This window comes from Capricornis sumatraensis, chromosome 1, assembly GCF_032405125.1.
Source record: "Capricornis sumatraensis isolate serow.1 chromosome 1, serow.2, whole genome shotgun sequence".
In the NCBI taxonomy this organism is placed as follows: domain Eukaryota; kingdom Metazoa; phylum Chordata; class Mammalia; order Artiodactyla; family Bovidae; genus Capricornis; species Capricornis sumatraensis.
The window spans coordinates 225,193,534-225,213,539 of record NC_091069.1 but is presented as its reverse complement, the minus strand read 5'-3'; the positions used below and the strand labels follow the sequence as shown (position 1 = coordinate 225,213,539).

Below are 20,006 nucleotides of genomic sequence, written 5' to 3'. Positions count from 1 at the left end.
TCCTTGGTGGATCAGTATTTGGTTGTTGCACTGATCCACTGTTACTTAGGGGTTTTTGTGTATATTTAACATACAATTGAGGACTTACCCGGTAGCTCAGTGGTAGAGAATCTACCTAGAGTAAGCGCTGCAGGAGACTGGGTTCAATCGCTGGGTCAGGAAGATCCCCTGGAGGAGGGCTTGGCAACCCACTCCAGTATTCCTGCCTGGAGAATCCCATGAGCAGAGGAGCCTGGCCGGCTCCAGTCTGTAGGGTTGCAAAGAGTTGGACAAGACTGAAGCAACTTAGCACTCAGGCACAATGTACAGTTGAATAATTTTAGAAGCAAGTCTAAAGTTTTTTCAATGAGCTCAACTTTTCTTTTCCAACCACGACTAAAGGATGGAAGGTGCACTGTCAGTGCTCAGAATTCACTGTTTCATCTTGTGTTCACTTGGCAGATTTGGTGCAAATGCCAAAGTTGTGCATTTCCTAGGACGAACCAAACCATGGAATTATACTTATGATCCTCAAACAAAAAGTATTCAGAGTGAGTCCCACGATCCCAATATGACTCACCCAGAGTTTCTCAGCCTGTGGTGGAACATCTTCACTACCAGCGTGTTACCTGTGCTTCAGCAGTTTGGCCTTGTCAAAGACACCCGCTCATATATACATGTGGTAGGTTCTCTTTTTTTCCTTCAGGTAATTTGGTGTTTTGTTTTTAAAAACCTGGTATACTAGTAGAGACAGACTTTTTAGTGGTATTTTGAACAGAGAGATAAGTAAGCCTTTGCGGAAAGAAAACAGTGTTCATCTTAGAGGGGAGAAATATTACCAGCAAAGATTAAAGCAGAAGTAGATTTTGTGGCAGATTTCATTAGACTTGGGAACACAAGAAAGGTTTTTAGAGGTTTAGACTGATAGATGTATCTGTATATATATCCATATGTTATAACTATAAAATTCTTAGTCCATTGTCCTAAGACTGTAAGATTATTCCTAAAGTAGTGGTTTACAAAAATAAAAAATGCCCCAGTTCATGTTTTAGAAGCTGCAGAAATTTTAAATATACCTATTTTAGTTTTGCCATTTGTGTAGAAGAATATTTTTCAAGTGAAAATTACAAGAACAGGAACATACAATAAACACTTTTCTGGGATTATTTTGAGTTGCTGTGTTTTATTCCTCTGGTTATATAGGATTTTAGAAAACCTCTTTATGAGAAGAAGATTACTTAGTAACATTTACAGTTACCTCCTGCTTAGCATCTTTTCTGACTTTAAAAGTCCGCTGTGAGGTTTGTTCTTTTGGAAGAGTTGGAGGAGGATGGGAAAATAAACTTTTATGTTATATTAAGATATAAAGAATAAAACTAAATCAGTGAATTATAATCAAGTCTAAAAGATCAGTTAATTACTTTGAGACTATAAAGTTAGATTTTAGTCATTTCACTTATGAGCACTGGTGCTGAAATATAAAAAGGAGAAAGTGAAAAACAACACATCTTACACTATTAGCTTTATATGGACCATGAAATAATACTTATACAGTACTTGGAATATTGCCTTGTACATAGGAAGTGCTTACGAAAAGTTACCTATTCTTCTTTAACCCTTACAACCACTCTGGCAAGTAAGTAGTATTTTTGTTACTATCCCCTTCTTATATATTAAAATTAACTGAGACTTAAAGAAGTCACACAGCCTCTCTTAGTTATGTAACAGACCAGGCAGTGGCAGAACTGGGACTCACCTCCAGGTCTGAGAGACTGTTGTCCTTGTGAAGAGCACTGTGAGAGGGGACTCTACGAGAGGCTGCCTGTGTCATTCCTGGGGCAAGTGGAAGGCAGAGGCAGGACTAATCCAGGGCAAGGACAGGTGTTGCCACAGCTAGAATCGAATCCCGTGGAATCTACCCAGATACCTTGGAATTCCAGAATATTTAAATTCATACATATATACTCATACTTACACACACATATAGCAGCAGAAATAGGTAATCACATGTTATGTTCTCCCATTTTCTCTGTTAAAAGCTATACCTGTATGTATTCAGTTGCCTGCCTTTTTCTCTACTAATGGTTGTAGTCCTGTTGCACCTGAGAGCTTTATGAAGGATAGCCTTAAATGTTCTCTTATGCTACCACTGAAGTTAATTGCCCGTGTGGTGTGTGCTCAGTGGTGTCCAACTCTTTGTGACCCTATGGACTGTAGCCCACCAGGCTCCTCTGCCTTTGGAATTTTCCAGGCAAGAATACTGGAGTGGGGTGCCATTTCCTATCCCAGGGGATATTCCTGACCCAGGGATTGAACCTGCGTCTCTTGTGTCTGCTTCATTGGCAGGCGGATTCTTTACCACTAGTGCCACCTGGAAAGCCTGAAGTTAACTCCCCACCTGTATGAAATGAGAATTGAGCTTAATGCAGAGGACGCTTGCTCCATTCCCGCACAGTTACCTTGTTCCTTCCACACAAGCCAGGGACTGAGGGTTATGAACCAAGGGAAGTAAAGATGGGAAATGAAGATTCATTCAAAACTAAGCAGATTAACAGAAGCTACAGGAATAGATGCGACTTGGCAATAAACTTGAACAGGAAGATAAGTTTGGTGTAGAGTCTCAAACCATTTAGCTCACTTTTATAACGTGACGGCTATCTATGTGGTGCGGCTCTCTGCTTAGGTTCTTAGCTTCTGAGGTACCATTTTGTTTAAGTTCTCAACCTTTCTGAGCCCACACAGATCAGGAACTTATCATGAGACTTCTGTTCCCTTGTCCATCCATCTTACGCTTTCTAATGAACTGTTGCAGCTTTCAGACTTGGTCTATACACTGGCTTTCTCTTGTGGCTTCTGTAGAAAGGTATGCAGAACTTAAACATTAACCCTACCCAGTTAATTTGTTCCCCCAATGTTTTCACCAAGTCAAGAAGTCTTCATTTTGTTAGGAAAAAAAAAAATCATGATCCTTGTACTTCTGTGTCTTTGTTTGTTTTGTTTCACGTAATACTTTTTGGTTTTTGCTACTTTGCATGATGATTCATCCTGGTTTTACTCGCCTTGCTCAATTTATTGCATTCTTACAATGGTCCAACTTTAAGCTCTAAAGGAGCCTCTACTTATTCTCTCCTTTCTAGGAAAATGTCTCAGGAGCTGTATCACAGCTGTCCCTTGGGGAGATCCCAGCTCCGGCACAGCCTTTTGTATCCTCAGAAGAACGGAAGGAGCGGTGGGAACAAGGCCAGGCTGACTACATGGGAGCAGATTCCTTTGACAACATCAAGAGGAAACTTGACACTTACCTCCAGTAGAAACACTGCCGTTTTCCGTGGACACCTCCACTTCAGAGGCACTTGTTTCTGATACTTGGTACCTAGAGCTGGGTTAAGAAAGGTCTGTTACAGTTGCTAGAGGCTTTCACTAAAATTCATCAGATGTGGGGTTTTTTGCAAGAAAACTGGTGAGAACTGGGCAAAAGTTGTTTAAGTAGCAATTCTGTTATGTGAACAACAGTTCTGCTTTTTAACCCTGAGCTTATATTTCACAAATTCTCAATTAAGCTGATTGCCAATGTATATGGTAGGGGAAACTCAATCTGCAGTTGTTAAGATAGCTGTATCAACTCTTAAATTGTGCCAAGCCGGGCTTCAAATCAGTCTCCTTTCAGAATGGGACACGCACGGTTCATGTCTCTTGCTTGCTTGCTGAGCCCCTCACTAGACCTGCATTCTAGAGTCACCCAGAGGCTGCCAGAGTGATTGTAATTCTGCTTTCAGATAAAGCCAGCCTGTGATAGCACTGCTGAGTGATTCATAAGCATATCAACAAATGGTGTGAACCCATTTCCTAGTCTTAGTGTCTGAAGACGTTCACCAGTTCTCTGTGTACAGTAAGGCGGCATGCTAAAATGCTTTGTTCCGTTCTGTATATCTGAAAACAGCAGTGTGATGGTTCCCTGCAATGGCACCCTGTATGAAAAATAAAGACTTATTGCCATATCTTGGTTGTTTCATTAAGGATGCCCACTCCTCATGGGGAAAAAAAAGTATCGGAATTTTTCATAATTTGTAGAATTTGTATTTTAAAAACCAGTGTAAAACTTGACACTGAAATATATGCTTTAGAAGTTGTTTTCTAGATACCTAGGGAAATCTACATCTGGTGTTCTCCTGTGATGCTGATGTATCTGATATGATAGATGGAGGAAAGGAAGATCAAGTTTCTCTCTTCTGTCACTCACATTTCACCTCTATATTAAGTGGGTACTCAAATTTTAGAATATTGTAACCTTAATGAACCTAGGTTCATTGTCAGCCTCTAAACATACTCAATAATCTTTCAGGACTATTAGAATCGGTATCAGACCCAGTGTCTTCTAGCATTTTTATCCGTGGCTTAAAATGATAGAAGTACCAATATAAAACATACTTATTAAATGTGCAGGTGATTCCAGGTTGCACGGATGGCAAGCTAGTGAAGGGCATGATTTAAATGACCTTTTAAATCTGAAATGAGTAATCACAAATTATTCTGTTGAAGAAAACGAGAGAAGACCGTGACAAGACGAAACTTTAGAGGTTTAATTGGCCAGAAGCTGCAGTGGCTTTTAACCTTCAAGCTCAGGAATAAAGATTCCTCTATTTCCACAGTAAGGGTGTGAATGAATGTTGGAATATGGAAACCTGGGGGCAAGACTGGATTGGGGGACCACCTTGGATGTTGGCTACCAGAAGAGCTTAAGAAGAGCCTGAGGATTTACCTCAAAGTGTAAACTGTTAAATAACAAATGATTTCTGAAGGTAAAATAAGCTAGTTAGTTGGACTGGTGGAAAGTGAGTTGCTGTGATCTTCAAATACGTGAAGCACTACCAAAAGATTTAAGCGCTTCCGCGTGTTAGATGCAGCCATACAAAGACCCTGCAAGATCATCCCAGTCCAAAAATCTCTGCATTGAGGGGTATGAGAATCTCTTCCAATGAGAATCCACTGCATAGAAAATCTGGCAAAACTGAAATTAAATTCATTACAGTGCAATTTACAAGTCATACAAGTATTCCTGGACAATCTATTTGTATCTAATATTAAAAACTTTTAATTGAAGGATAATTGCTTTACAGTATTGTGTTGGTTTCTGCCATACATCAACATGAATCAGCCATAGGTATACATGTGTCCCTTTCCTCTTGAATGTCCCTCCCCAACCCCCTCCCCCATCCCACCCCTCTAGGTTGTTACCGAGCCCGTTTGGGTCACATAGCCAAGTCCCACTGGCTGGCTATTTCGCATATGGTAGTGTGTGTTTCCATGCTAGTCCCTCCATTCATCCCACCCGCTCCCTTCCTGCCCCTGCCGTCCCCTGTCCATGAGTCTGTTCCTTATGTCTGCGTCTCCATTGCTGTCCTGTAAGTAGGTTCATCAGTAGCATCTTTTTAGATTCCATATATATATGTTAATATACGACATTGGTTTTTCTGACTTAACTTCGGTCTGTATAAGACTCTAGGTTCACCCACCTCATTAGAATTGAGTCAGATGTGTTCCTTTTTATGGCTAAGTAACCCGTGTGCCACTGCTTCTTCATTTATGAATATGTTGATGGACATCTAGGTTGCTTCCATGTCCTAGCTATTGTAAATAGTGCTGCAGTGGACATTGGGGTACATGTGTCTTTTTCAGTTATGGTTTCCTCAGGGTAATGCCCAGTAGAGGGATTGCTGGGTCATATGGTAGTTTTATTTCTATTTTTTAAAGGAATTTGTGCCTAATTTTAGAGTTGGTCTCAGCCCTACATTGCTTTCACAGTCTCAATGGTTATAAAAAGGTCTAATTTCAAGGAAATACTTGAGCTTATTCCAAAAATTACATCTACCAAAGCATTTATTCAGTCATCTTATTTTCACATCAAACACAATTTGGGTTGACATACACATTTATACAACACAACTCTGAATAATTCATTCAATAAGCATTTACTAAGTACTGACCATTGCACCCATGTGATGGACAGTAGATACATAGGAATGTATAAGACAGACATATTTCCTTATATTCTAGTAGCAAACAGACTGAAAGAAACTAACATATATACTTGCAAATTATGTTAAATAAAATACACTGACAAATATACTTGCCCCGGAGCAAGTCCAGCCCTAAGGTCTTCAGGAAAAACCTCCTACAAGATGCTGATTAAGCCAGAAGGAGAGGCTCTCCAAAAGCCAAAAGGGAGTGAGAAGAAGACTATTCCGTTCAGAGGAAATTCTGGGAATGGTAGAACTGGGTGGAAATAAAGGCTTTCAAGACAGGATGGAGAGGAACGTATTGGCTTCATAGATGAACGTTTGGGCTTTGGATTTTAAATTCAATAATGTAATTTATTACATTACTAATAATGTAATTTATTAATAAATAATTTATTAATGTAATTTATATGTAATGTTTTATTAATGGGAACTTACATACCAGGGTTCCCTGATGGCTCAGACAGTAAAGCGTCTGCCCGCAATGCAGGAGACCCGGGTTCAATCCCTGGGTCAGGAAGATCCCATGGAGAAGGAAATGGCAACCCACTCCAGTACTCTTGCCTGGAAAATTCCATGGACTGGGGAGCCTGATAGGCTACAGTCCATGGGGTCGCAAAGAGTTGGACATGACTGAGCAACTTCACTTTCACTTTCACATACCAAGGTAAGCAGAATAGTATAAATAATTCCCATCACCTACTTTGAACAGTTCTTTCATCTATGTCCCTATATCCCCATGAACTCTTCCCCTACCAAACTATTGGGAAGAAAATTCTAGATTAAAAAATTTCACATGAAATATACCTGCTATCTTTAAAACATAGGGACTTCATAAAATGCTCACACCAAGAAACTTAATTACAAATTTCCTCCATTATTTTGTGTTTTATTTCCACTTGATCTTATCAGGATCCAAGTGATAGTTTAAGGTGAAGGATGTCAGATTCTTGATCTCCGAAGAAGACTTGAGCTTCAGGACCAGGGGACCAGATTTGATCACTCAAGAGATTTTGTGTAGCAGAGTTTTATTAGCATATAAAAAGGGACACAGGAAGCTTCTGACATAGACATTAGAAGGGGGACAGAGAGCCCCCCACTCGCTAGTCTTATCAAGGCCTTAATATACTTTTACCAGACCCATTCCCACAACATACATCTTAAATTAACAAGATTAGAACTAACAATAGAAAGGTCTCACCAGACCCACTCCCACAATATTCAGTGAGAAAGGTCTCCTTACGGAGAAACATGTCCTTCAGTTCAGTCGCTCAGTCATGTCCGACTCTGCGATCCCATGAATTGCAGCATGCCAGGCCTCCCTGTCCATCACCAACTCCCAGAGTCCACCCAGACCCATGTCTACTGAGTCAGTGATGCCATCCAGCCATCTCATCCTCTGTCGTCCCCTTCTCCTCCTGCTCCCAATCCCTCCCAGCATCAAAGTCTTCCAATGAGTCAACTCTTAGCATGAGGTGGCCAAAGTACTGGAGTTTCAACTTTAGCATCATTCCTTCCAAAGAAATCCCAGGGTTGATCCTCAGAATGGACTGGTTGGATCTCCTTGCAGTCCAAGGGATGCTCAAGAGTCTTCTCCAACACCACAGTTCAAAAGCATCAATGCTTTGGCGCTCAGCTTTCTTCACAGTCCAACTCTCACATCCATACATGACTACTGGAAAAACCATAGCCTTGACTAGACGGACCTTAGTCGGCAAAGTAATGTCTCTACTTTTGAATATGCTATCTAGGTTGGTCATTACTTTTCTTCCAAGGAGTAAGCGTCTTTTAATTTCATGGCTGCAGTCACCATCTGCAGTGATTTTGGAGCCCAAAAAATTAAAGTCTGACACTGTTTCCACTGTTTCCCCGTCTATTTCCCATGAAGTGATCAGACCAGATGCTATGATCTTCGTTTTCTGAATGTTGAGCTTCAAGCCAACTTTTTCACTCTCCTCTTTCACTTTCATCAAGAGGCTTTTTAGTTCCTCTTCACTTTCTGCCATAAGGGTGGTGTCATCTGCATATCTGAGGTTATTGATATTTCTCCTGGCAATCTTGATTCCAGCTTCTGTTTCTTCCAGTCCAGCGTTTCTCATGATGTACTCTGCATAGAAGTTAAATAAGCAGGGTGACAATATGCAGACTTGATGTACTCCTTTTCCTGTTTGGAACCAGTCTGTTGTTCCATGTCCAGTTCTAACTGTTGCTTCCTGACCTGCATACAGATTCCTCAAGAGGCAGGTTAGGTGGTCTGGTATTCCCATCTCTCTCAGAATTTTCCATAGTTTATTGTGATCCACACAGTCAAAGGCTTTGGCATAGTCAATAAAGCAGAAATAGATGTTTTTCTGGAACTCTCTTGCTTTTTCCATGATCCAGCAGATGTTGGCAATTTGATCTCTGGTTCCTCTGCCTTTTCTAAAATGAGCTTGAATGTCAGGAAGTTCATGGTTCACGTATTGCTGAAGCCTGGCTTGGAGAATTTTGAGCATTACTTTGCTAGCATGTGAGATGAGTGCAAACATGTCCATACATTGTTTATATTGACTAAGACAAAGCAATGTAGAAAAAAAGTTTGTCCTTTTCTCCTCCTTGAGAACTCCAGACCCCTATCTCCTCCTCCAGAGCCCCAGACCCCTTTCTCCTCCTCGGGGACCCCAGACTTCCTATCAACCTGCCTTGGAATTGACTCTATCACAAGTAAGGCCCTTATAGTGCAACTGGTTGATATCTCTGATTCAACTGTGTTTCCTTACACTCCCTTCTTGTTTTGTTGTTGCCTTGCAATCTACTGAAGAAACCAGATTATTTGTCCTTTAGTCTCGCCCACGTTCTACACTTTACTGATGGCAGTTTGTTTCCTTGTATTCTGTATTTCTTATAAACTGATTCAGAGGACCAGTCAGATTAAGGTGTGATTTAATCTCATTATGATATTAACTGCCATTAATAATCATTGCCTAGATACATTATCTCACTGGGGTTACAAGATGGTAATACTCTCACTTACTAGCTGAAATATTTCTATATACTTCCATTCATCAACAATCTGGTTATCCTGAGTTTTTCCTATTAAAGAGGCAGGATAAATGCTTGATTCCTTCCCTTTACCCACTAGTCAGTATATAAAATATGCAACTGGTTTCATAGCATCCTCCAAAGGTGGTTTTGAGGGGGTTGGTTCTAGTATCATTATGAATTAATTTTAATATAGTTTGTTTCAGTCCAATGCCAGTCATCTTAAAGAAGGTCTAATTGTCTTACCTTTGTGATTTACATGTTAAGAACACTACTTCTGAAGCTGGTGGAAAACAGCTTAAATGAGAACAAGAGTTGATTAGAAGGCTAATTAGTTTACTATGGTGGTCCTGGAGAGAGACAGTGGTATTCCAACACACCTTCCACCAGGCTGAAGGCATAAAGCTGCTGATGGATTGGATATGAAGAGAGAGGAAGGAGTAAATAAAAACTGGAGGCTTAAGCCTGCAGTGCAGGAGACCTGAGTTTGATCCCTGGGTTAGGAAGATCACCTGGAGAAGGAAATGGCAGCCCACTCCAGTATCCTTGCCTGGAAAATCTCATGGACAGAGGAGCCTGGTGGGCTGCAGTCCATGGGGTCACAAGGAGTCGGGCATGACTGAGCGACTAACACACACTTACTTAGAGGCTTAAGCAACCGAGTCTCCAACCTGGCTGCTCCTGAAAGACACTGGAGTTGTAAGTACAGTCTCTTGGGCTTATCACTATAGATTATGATTCAGTAGACCTTGGTTGAGGTTGAGGCCATAATATTTCTATTCTAAGTCCTATCAAGCAGTGACCATGACCCAAGGGACATTTGAGAACCTTTTGATACATTAAGAAGGTATTTACAGTAAATACAACAGGGAGTCAGAGTTTTCAGAAGAGGCATGGTGCAATGTTGTTACATAGCAGGGGATTCAACTTCTATTTAGTAAAGGCTTTCCAAAAGACAAACTTGGCCCCTTGAGTGAAATAGGCAATATTATCATAAATAACATCTATAAATGAATTGTATAATGTTTACCTCTCTAATGCCACTGAAATGTAGGGAATTAAGCTAAGGAATACTTGGTTTCCCCTTAAATAAAAGTCTGCCATAGTCTGCTTTTTTTCTATTACAAATGGATTATTAACATTTTTACACTTGGGTATGTTATGTGATGGGCTTCCCTGCTGGCTCAGCCTTTGATAATTTATTTCTCTGAGTTTCTGATGCTGAAATTTAATCTTCTTTAAGTGAAAACAATCTGTAAGAAAGCAATGAGGAAAGACGGTATTTACTAGGTACTTATAGCTCAATTCTCATATCAGCCCTATAATGTATATATAGATTTCTCATTTCTCTGGTAATCAGAGAATAAGAAAGGTTAAAGATTTTGATTCAGATCTGTGTATGTTCTAAATCTAAAGCTATGCTCTGCATTAAACGAATGATCAATACAGACAATGAGATCAGGGAAATAGACCAAGAGATCAAGAGTATTCTCTGTATATACCCAGAAATATAAATGCCAGAAACAAATAATGGAAAAGATTTCATTTTGCTTTCTATGAAGATAAGGACAATGGCCTTGAAATAGGACTTGGAAAATACTTCTTACAAAAAGGCATTCCTAAATAGGCTGCCTGAAATTGTAATATAAAAATGAATGGGTAAGAAAATTCAAGGATAGAGTTAAGTCATGAATTTTGGCTTGGACGCAATTCAGCTTCACAATGTATAGACTTTGTATCTTAAAAGCCTATATAGAATTATCCTGTTTTCACAGTTGTTTTATTGGCCCAGAAGAGGGAAAACTTCTATGATATGACTATATGATACTGTGGTGTATTCAGGGTCAGCATCCTTTTAGAGATAAGGGCTTCGCAGAAGGAACCCTGGGGCCCGGTGTCACCCCTTCCAACCCCCCCGGAAGGAACCCCAAACACTAGACCATCCAACACTTGCTAAAAGGTCATCCTTGTGTCTCCTTTACCTCCTCCAAGGTAATTCCCAGCCATCCCCACCCTTTCCCATTCACCACATGGATGCTCAGCCCCATCTAGGTGCAGGGAGTCAGTTACCACCCTCAGGCTTATCTTTTCTCTGTCTCCTGCCCACCTACCCTCAACGCTTATCCTCAGCATTCCTTTCAGGGCAGTTGGTTCCTTCTTTTGTCCATACCCCCCACCTAGGCTCCCTTTCAGACTGTCCTCTACCTCAGCTCCCACCCCACCATCAGTCATGCAGGTCTGCCAGAAATAGGAAGATCTGTAATCCATTGCTCAAAGAGATGGGACTTCCTAGCCATCCCCTCCCAGTGCGCTGGACCCTCCCAGCCCAAGTGGTTGTGGGTCTTTCCTGTGCTGCAGAAACCCCTCCTTTACCCACCTCCGTTCATCCACAGCAGGACATTACACCTGGAGTTGAGCTTTTCCTGGTGCTTATGAGACTGAATCAAGATCCAGAGAAGGCAGGGGACCTTGATCTTGAGAGTTATGAAGAATGAAGACATGCAGGTTTGTTTTTTTTCTTCCTCCAAGTTCAGATGTTCTTTTTTTCTTCAGATTCATTGGGATATGATTGACATGTAGCACTGGGTAAGCTTAAGGCGTATAGCATAGGGATTTGGTTGAACATACCTCATAAATTGATTAGTAAGTGTAGTGAACATTATCTCCTACAGATACAAAACTGAAGAAATAGAAAAAAGATACATCCTGTTTTCCTTGTGATGAGAACTCTTACAATTTACTCTTGTAACAGCTTTCATACACAACATATGGTGTTATTAATTAGGCTTGTTGTATACTGCATCCCTAATACAGGCTACTCTTGCATACAGGAAGTCCTTCTTGGGATCTGACCACATTCCCTTAAGAGTACTTTATCCACTCTGCCAGTATTTGAGCTCTTGTCCTACAGGGGCTATGTTTTTTACTGAGGCAACAGAGTAATGGTTAAGAGCACGGACTCTGGAGCCAAATTGTTGGATTCAACCCCTGACTTAACCCACATAACCCACTTAACCCACTTAACTAGCTTACTGGCAATTTCCCTTCCAAGTGTCTTGCTTTCCATTAATAGTTCCAGAATCAAATATGGACTTGAGTTAATAGAAATCTGCTGATGGCCAATGTATGTGGCCATCGACAGTACCTATTTCTTAGTATTGTTTTGAGGATTAAATGAATTAATCAGGTCAGGTGCCCTTGGACTAGTGCCTGGCACAGAGTAAGGTGTTACATAAGGGATTCATTGTTACTATTAAGGTGGATATGTTTTATCTCCAGTGCCCAGCAGTAGTGCTTCTAAAGGTCTTTTAAGTAAGGACTGACTTCCAATCCTCAGTGTTGAGTACTAGCAGGTGGGATTAGGGGAGGCCACTGGACAGGCTGCTGGCAATGAAGGGGCACAGTCATCCCCGTTTTCTCTCTAGATTATAACTGGTGGACTAGATGGGAGTATTTTTCTTTAAATAAACTTTTTATTTTGGAATAATTGTAGATTGACCACAAAGCTGCAAAGACACTACAGAGAGTTCCCGAGGAACCCCTCACAGTCTCCCCGCTCCCTGTGGGCATCTTGTGTTATAAAGGTGTTTGTCACAACTCAGGAGGCAATGTCAGTCTGTTGTCTGTGACCTACCCCCTCGCCCACCCTATCTTCTGATTTCACCTGTTCCCTAACCCCTTTCTTTGTTTCAGGATCCCCCCCAGGATGCCGAGTTACACTTAGTTTTCACATCTCCTCAGCAACCTCTGGTCTGTGGAGGCTTTTCAGACTTTTCTTATCTCCTGTGACTTTGATGATTTTTAAGAGTGCAGGTTGGGTATTCTGTGAACTGTTTCTGTTTGGTTTTGTCTCATAGACTGGAACTTGGAGAAGGAAATGGCAACCCACGCCAGTATTCTTGCCTAGAGAATCCTGTGGATGGAGGAGCTTGGTGGGCTGCTGTTCATAGGGTCGCACAAAGTCGGACACGACTGAAGCGACTTAGCATGCATAGCACTTAGCATACACCTATACTAAGCCACTCAACTCTTGTGATTTACTTATTCTGTGTTCACTTTTAAGTTTCCTTCTATAATGTCCAGTCTACCAGCTACCACTTCTCACTACTGTTTGCCCAGAACAAAAATAGGAAAAGAGTTAAATGTGCAATAATAGGGCTTTTGAACACTAGGTCCTTTTCTATTAAGTATATGGATTTATTGAACTCTGTTATTTTAGGTGGTTAGAAGCCTTTTTTGGTTTCTCTGCTCCTAGTTGGGAGGAACAGAAATCTAGTCTTCAGATAACTAATATTGCCTTATTATTGTGACCATGTAATATGCAATCCAAATAATTTGGAACTCTCCACCTGTATCACGAGATCACAAGACTCAAATCCTTTTTTTTAAATAAAATTGAGAATATCAAAGCATCTTAACTAGGGAGTGAGAAGAATTAAAACATATCATCTAGTATAAACTTTTTGTGTTTACTTATTCCCTTTGGTTCCCTATTTTTTTACACTGCGTAAGAGAAAAGCTCTAAACTTAAAAGGCTTACATAATTTATTTTTGGTTGTGCTGGGTCTTTGTTGCTGCACATGGGCTTTCTCTAGTTGCAGAAAGTGGGGGATACTCTCTAGTTGTGATGCACAGGCTTCTCACTGCCAATGGTTTTAAAAATCCTATGATGTACTATTATAGCCCTTCCCTACCCTAACAAAAAGGGTAAATTAGTTTAAACATTCAGGAAACTGTATCTTAATTTTATCTGCCTTTCTAAGACACCATTGACAGAATGCTGAAAAGATGGCAAATGTACTAAAAACATCTCAAAACATTAGTCCTATCTCTGCTTTAGCAAATGGCCCACGTATTTTAACAACATACAATCTCTCTGATGACCTTTAATATCACATCTATCACATTAAATACCCTCTTGGAATACTAGACTGGGTTTCAACTGTGCAAAGACATGCCCTAGAATTTATCTACCAATTTAAGAAATCATTTTGACATTTGCTGTTCTTCTAAGTGAAGTCCCAGTGTAGCCTAGTATTATATCTTGGTTCAGATTAATAGAGGTGTCCTGTTCCATACACATTTGAATCATATACATTAAAATCAATTTTCATGTAAAAATTAATTTTCATTTTTAAAGGTAGAAGCAGGTTTAAATCTGTCAGAAAATTCTTGATCAAGAAAGTTGAACAGGGAGCTGGAAGAGATTTTTTTAAAATCCCATCTTAAACTTTGGAAGATCTGACTGGGAATAAGAAATCATCTGGCCTTTCAAAAGCAGCATATTATTACGGCTTCATCTAGAAGACTGTTCTCCCTTATTCAGTTCAGTTCAGTTCAGTCGCTCAGTCATGTCCGACTCTTTGCGACCCCAAGAATTGCAGCACGCCAAGCCTCCCTGTCCATCACCAACTCCCGGAGTTCACTCAGACTCACATCCATCGAGTCAGTGATGCCATCCAGCCATCTCATCCTCCGTCGTCCCCTTCTCCTCCTGCCCCCAATCCCTCCCAGCATCAGAGTCTTTTCCAATGAGTCAACACTTCATATGAGGTGGCCAAAGTACTGGAATTTCAGCTTTAGCATCATTACTTCCAAAGAAATCCCAGGGCTGATCTCCTTCAGAATGGACTGGTTGGATCTCCTTGCAGTCCAAGGGACTCTCAAGGGTCTTCTCCAACACCACAGTTCAAAAGCATCAATTCTTCGGCACTCAGCTTTCTTCACAGTCCAACTCTCACATCCATACATTACCACACAGTAAGTATAAATATATTAACATGGAAGAAAACATTATGTCTGCTAACAGGGTTTCTAATCAAGAGAGTTTCTCCCTCTGAAGTAGACATTACTGCAGGGAAGCCTCCCAACCATTATTCACAGCTATCAGTATCTTGGGATCTTTTTATTTAGAAGTACCATAAAAATGAGGTACTGAATTCCAGAATGTAGAACTTGTAAGGAAGGTTATACATACTTATTGGTGAATCAAATGAAGGGAAAGCTGTTGTATTTCGCCTGTTGCAAATATTTTCAAGTTTAATATGCTGCTGCTGCTGCTGCTAAGTCACTTCAGTCATGTCCGACTCTGTGTGACCCCATGGACTGCAGCCTACCAGGCTCCTCTGCCCATGGGATTTTCCAAGAGTAATGGAGTGGGTTGCCATTGCTGTCTCCACAAGTTTAATATAGTTGAAAACCTCAGGTTAAGCATTTGAATTCTTATTAATAAGCCAAACATATCATTGCCCTCATGTTTTTGATGAATCTTCTTTCCAAATACTAATGAACAGACCTTTGTTAAGTACTATACAGAAAAGGAATAAAAAACACACCAGTGAGTGGGAATGCAACAGCCACCATGGAACACAGTGTTTCCGTAAGGAGATGCCTTAAAAAACTGGAAAAAGAACTGCCATACAACCCAGCAATCCCACTGCTGGGCATAAACACCAAGGAAACCAGAATTTAAAGAGACATGTGTACCCCAATGTTCATCAAAGCACTGTTTACAATAAGCCAGGGCCTGGAAGCAACCCAGACATCCATCGGCAGACGAATGGATAAGAAAGCTGTGGTAAACATATACACAATGAATTACTCAGCTATTAAAAGGAATGCATTTGAATCAGTTCAAATGAGGTGGATGAAAGTGGAGCTTATTATACAGAGTAAAGTAAGTCAGAAAGAAAAACACCAATGCATATTAATTAATGTATATATATGGAATTTAGAAAGATGGTTTAACGATGACCCTATATGCGAGACAGCAAAAGAGACACAGATGTAAAGAACAAACTTTTGGACTCTGTGGGAGAAGGCGAGAGGGCAGGATGATTTAAGAGATTAGCAATGAAACATGTATATTACCATATGTAAAATAGATCACTAGTCCAGGTTTGATGCATGAGATAGGGTGTTCAAGGCCAGTGCACTGGGATGACCCTGAGGGATAGGATGGGAGGGTAGTGGGGGCGGGGGGGTTCAGGATGAGGAACATATGTACACCCATGGCTGATTCATGTCAATGTATGACAAAAACCACTATAATATTGTAATTAGCCTCCAATTAAAATTAATTAATTAAAAAAAATCCAACAGTGAATGCCTTTGATATCCCCCAAAAGAAAATATGCATCACCTGAGTATAATTTTATTGGTACTTCACTGGTTTTAAACATAAGATGATTATTTTCTTGATATTCCCAATCCTGGAGCTATAATAAGGGCAAAGTCTATAACCCATAGTGGTATCTAGTATACCACTATACACAGCTGTTATCACAGCTCCTTTTTTTCTGCCCGATGGGAAAATAAAAATAATTGAAACCAATGTTTTAGATCAAGACACTTAAAATTTTAAAATATATACAATGAGTTCTAAACAAGAAAGTCAGTTAAACTGAAATTTAGTAAAATTAAAAAAGGGTAGGAATATGAGTCAATTTTTCTCAGCTACTTATAGTACTTTTTATGTACTGTCAATAAAAAATAATTATATAAAATAGACATCTTAACAGAAATATGAGATTTATAAAGATTAAATATTCTCTAAAGAAAAAGTACTCATTAAAATATGGCACTGAGAAAGTAATAATTTTTGAAACTTTTATTAATTTTGAATTTAAAACAAAATCCAGTTTGAACCACAAGTGGAAACAGTATTTTCAAGATATTTCTAAAGCTATTCCTCTACATAATAATGAAACAGAGTTAACAGCATAAACATAATGTGAATTTTTCATTCCAGTAGTTTATATATTTTCATAGGATGAATTTGTTTTTTATTTAACACCACTTAACGGAACTGTACAAAACCAAAAAGGTATTTTTTAAATGACTTGTCACATGAATGTGTTTAAAAACAGAAGTCTGTAAATGCTTGGGTAAAGAAGCAGTCTTCACTTTACAATGAGTTTGTAAGGTTTTGCCTTTGTAAGCAAGGAGAGTAGAGTTGTGTTTTTTGCTGCAAACTCTTTTTATACTTAAATCTTACAGGAGTATTGGTATACTGAGAACCCATATATCTATCATGTTTTACGAGATCCTGATCCACTTGATTTTTTGTGCTAGTTCTTCTCTATCACTCCTTATGCTAGTGGACCAACCTCAAATTATAATTCCATTCTCATCGCTGCAGCAAGGTCTATTGGTCCTTTTCATCACCTGCTGCTGGAGAGAAAAAGGCCTGGGAAGATTCCTGCTGTCTAATCCACTGTTCCCTTAGAGCAAAGAATAGGGCTCAGAGAAGGGAAGGATTTAGCTGGTGATAAAATATGTGTTAAATCTAAGATATGTGCCCTAGAATACAACCCTGCCTCCAATCTCCTCTTATCTTTCAGTCAAGTTACTTCCAACACTGTAAGTAAAATATAAGGTGTTCTTAAATTTGTGTCATCAAACATGAAGCTTCTCCTGTTATAGTGATCAATTTCTTCCTTCTTTGGATTAAAAATAAAGTTTCCCTTAAGGAAAAAACACCACTTATTACCTCGTGTTCTTAAATTTGTGTCATCAAACATGAAGCTTCTGTTATAGTGATCAATTTCTTCCTTCTTTGGATTAAAAATAAAGTTTCCCTTAAGGAAAAAACACCACTTACTACCTAACCTGATTGATAAAGTTATAGTTTGTTTTAAATGTGACTAAAAGAGTTATCAAGAATTCTGTGGCAGCTACTGTTTGATTATTAACAAAAAAGTAGGAAAATGATGACTGATTCTGTAGGTAGGTGTAAGGGTGAATTACTCAAGTTTCAAAATCAAACTCTGATTCTAAACATAATATCAAAGAAAATTCTCCATTTAGGGATTAAGATGTCTTTAAAAGTTGAAACAATTTTGGAGGTCATCCAGCCCAACTTCCATCCAGATATCATGCCTCTCACATATAGTAGTCTTCTGAATTATAAAAATTTATAAAGTTTTTTTTAAAAGCACATAAATATTATCTATACATAGAAATATCTATTCAGCAATTCCATAATTTAAATAGTCAAATCAAATTGGGCAAAACTGGTTCCTTCTCATCCCCACAGACTGTATTTACACACTAACACATCAAGTTACATTTAAATAAAAAGAATAATACCACCTGACTAAATGGAGAAATTGTGCTCTAACACAAACCCTAATTTTTTTCATGAACATAGACTTGTAAGTCACTTATTTGAATTTTATCTCAATGATACTGTGAAAAAAAAATGAACAAAGAAACCAAAACACACACACATATATGAACAAAACCAAACAAAAACCAGGTAACCTGCTAACCTGGACTTTGGTCTCTCATTTAATGTTCTGGAATGCATATGTGGTTTTCAAAGGTCCAATAAAATCAATCTCTTGTATAGTCTGTGTACATATTAATCGTTTACAAGGACTGTGAATCCATAACATCACAAATGGGAGGCTTTGGTGACTAACCAAATGTGTCAACATAGAAAATAACTCTCTATTTGGTCAAAAGTATAAAAGGTTTGACTTTTTTGGAAATATGAAAAAGCTGAGTACTTGGGAGAGACATGAAAATACTCAGCATAGATAATATGAAAAGTTGAATAAAAGTAACTTTTTCTCCCCAAAAAATTATTTTAGGCCACGGCATATAACAGAACTTATTGCTATTTGAAGTATCATTAAAAATAGGTTCATATATAGAAGGCGATTAGCAATACCTCTTCACTAATATAAAATATGCCCCTTTTAGAAGACATACTCTAGGTATCATTTCTAGAACTGCACTTTTCTCATTTCTAAAACTTGTGTATGTGTCTGATTAAACTGAGCTTACCAAATTCCACAAATTTATAAATCAATTAAAGTTCTGATTTCGTTGATTTTAGCTTGTTTCATTTCACTCGCATTTGTTTTCTTAGTTCCAAAGGCTCCAGCTGCAAGTTCTCTCTTTGTGTTTTGTATTTTCAGCATGTTTTCTTCAACAGAATCCTTCACAATGAACTGTAAAAAGAAAAGAAAGTTAAATTGGTTAGGTACTATATAGGTCACAATACTTAAATTCTTTAATTTAAAAAATGAGACCTAATGAAAATAATGCTCTACTCTAAAGCAATCTGCTTCCTTATAGTATTATGTAGCTGTCAAAAATGATCAATAATAATCTATTAGAAACTGTTTCACTATCCCTTTTTTTCTCAATATACAATAGTAATATTAGAATATGGTATGATAGCTAGAGATGAATGCCATTTTTCCTTATCACTCAGTATATTTCTCCTGTATAAAGAATATAGCTGTAAGGACATGTTAAAACTCTATCATCAGATAAGAGCAACATATAAAAAAGCAAACTTTATGGACAATGCTGTAGCTGGAATATTAGCAGAATAAATTCAGCATATTTAAAAAGCCAAGTAAGATTTTCCCAGAAAGAATACACCTTCATCTGGTGTAATTCAGAAAATTTAAAGAAAAAATGTGATCATCTCAATAAATATCAAAGAAGAATGTGATAAAGTTCAACATTTATTCCTCATTAAAAACTTTAATTTTAAAAAGAATCCTCATTAACCTAGAAATAAATGTCCTCAATCTTATTAAGGACATCTACTAGAAACTTACCAAGAACACCATACTTAATGTAAAACAATAAAACTATTTCCAACAAAGTTAGGAACAAGTCAAGAATGATTACTATCATTAACACTGTATAAGAGGTCCCAATTACTATAATAACAAATTGTGTTATAAAATGTTACTAAGTTCTTATATGGGAACACTCCTTATTTATAAAGAATACAGTTTTCAAATTAATCATAAATTCAGTAAATCCCAAACAAGATTTCTTAAATGGGATTTGGTAATCCAAATCCAAAGTTCAATTCATGACTAAATAATAAAAACCAACACAATTTTCAAAAAGAAGGGTAGTGAGAACACTATGCTCTATTAGATATCAAGGCATACTTTATAAAACCACAGAAATTATTAATGTAACATTGTCCTGGGAATAGGAAAAGAGATCAATGAA

General features: G+C 38.5%; 2 protein-coding genes across 4 annotated transcripts in view; one reads left to right on the top strand and one right to left on the bottom strand.

Moving 5' to 3' along the window:
• Nucleotides 1-3,934, top strand: part of GYG1 (glycogenin 1) — a 38,206-nt gene extending 34,272 nt beyond the window's left edge. The window contains exons 6-8 of one of the 2 annotated variants that reach the window (XM_068976489.1): nt 442-661; nt 2,792-2,842; nt 3,117-3,934. In XM_068976489.1, coding sequence (XP_068832590.1) covers nt 442-661; nt 2,792-2,842; nt 3,117-3,290 — 445 coding nt within the window. In that variant the 3' untranslated portion in view covers nt 3,291-3,934. The remainder of the gene's footprint in view (nt 1-441; nt 662-2,791; nt 2,843-3,116) is intronic. The other variant, XM_068976498.1, reaches the window with a different exon arrangement.
• A 12,759-nt stretch (nt 3,935-16,693) lies between these two features.
• The window catches only part of HLTF (helicase like transcription factor), a 59,411-nt gene continuing 56,098 nt past the window's right edge, over nt 16,694-20,006 (bottom strand). For both annotated transcript variants that reach the window (XM_068982180.1, XM_068982261.1), the window contains exon 26: nt 16,694-18,976. In XM_068982180.1, coding sequence (XP_068838281.1) covers nt 18,824-18,976 — 153 coding nt within the window. In that variant the 3' untranslated portion in view covers nt 16,694-18,823. The remainder of the gene's footprint in view (nt 18,977-20,006) is intronic.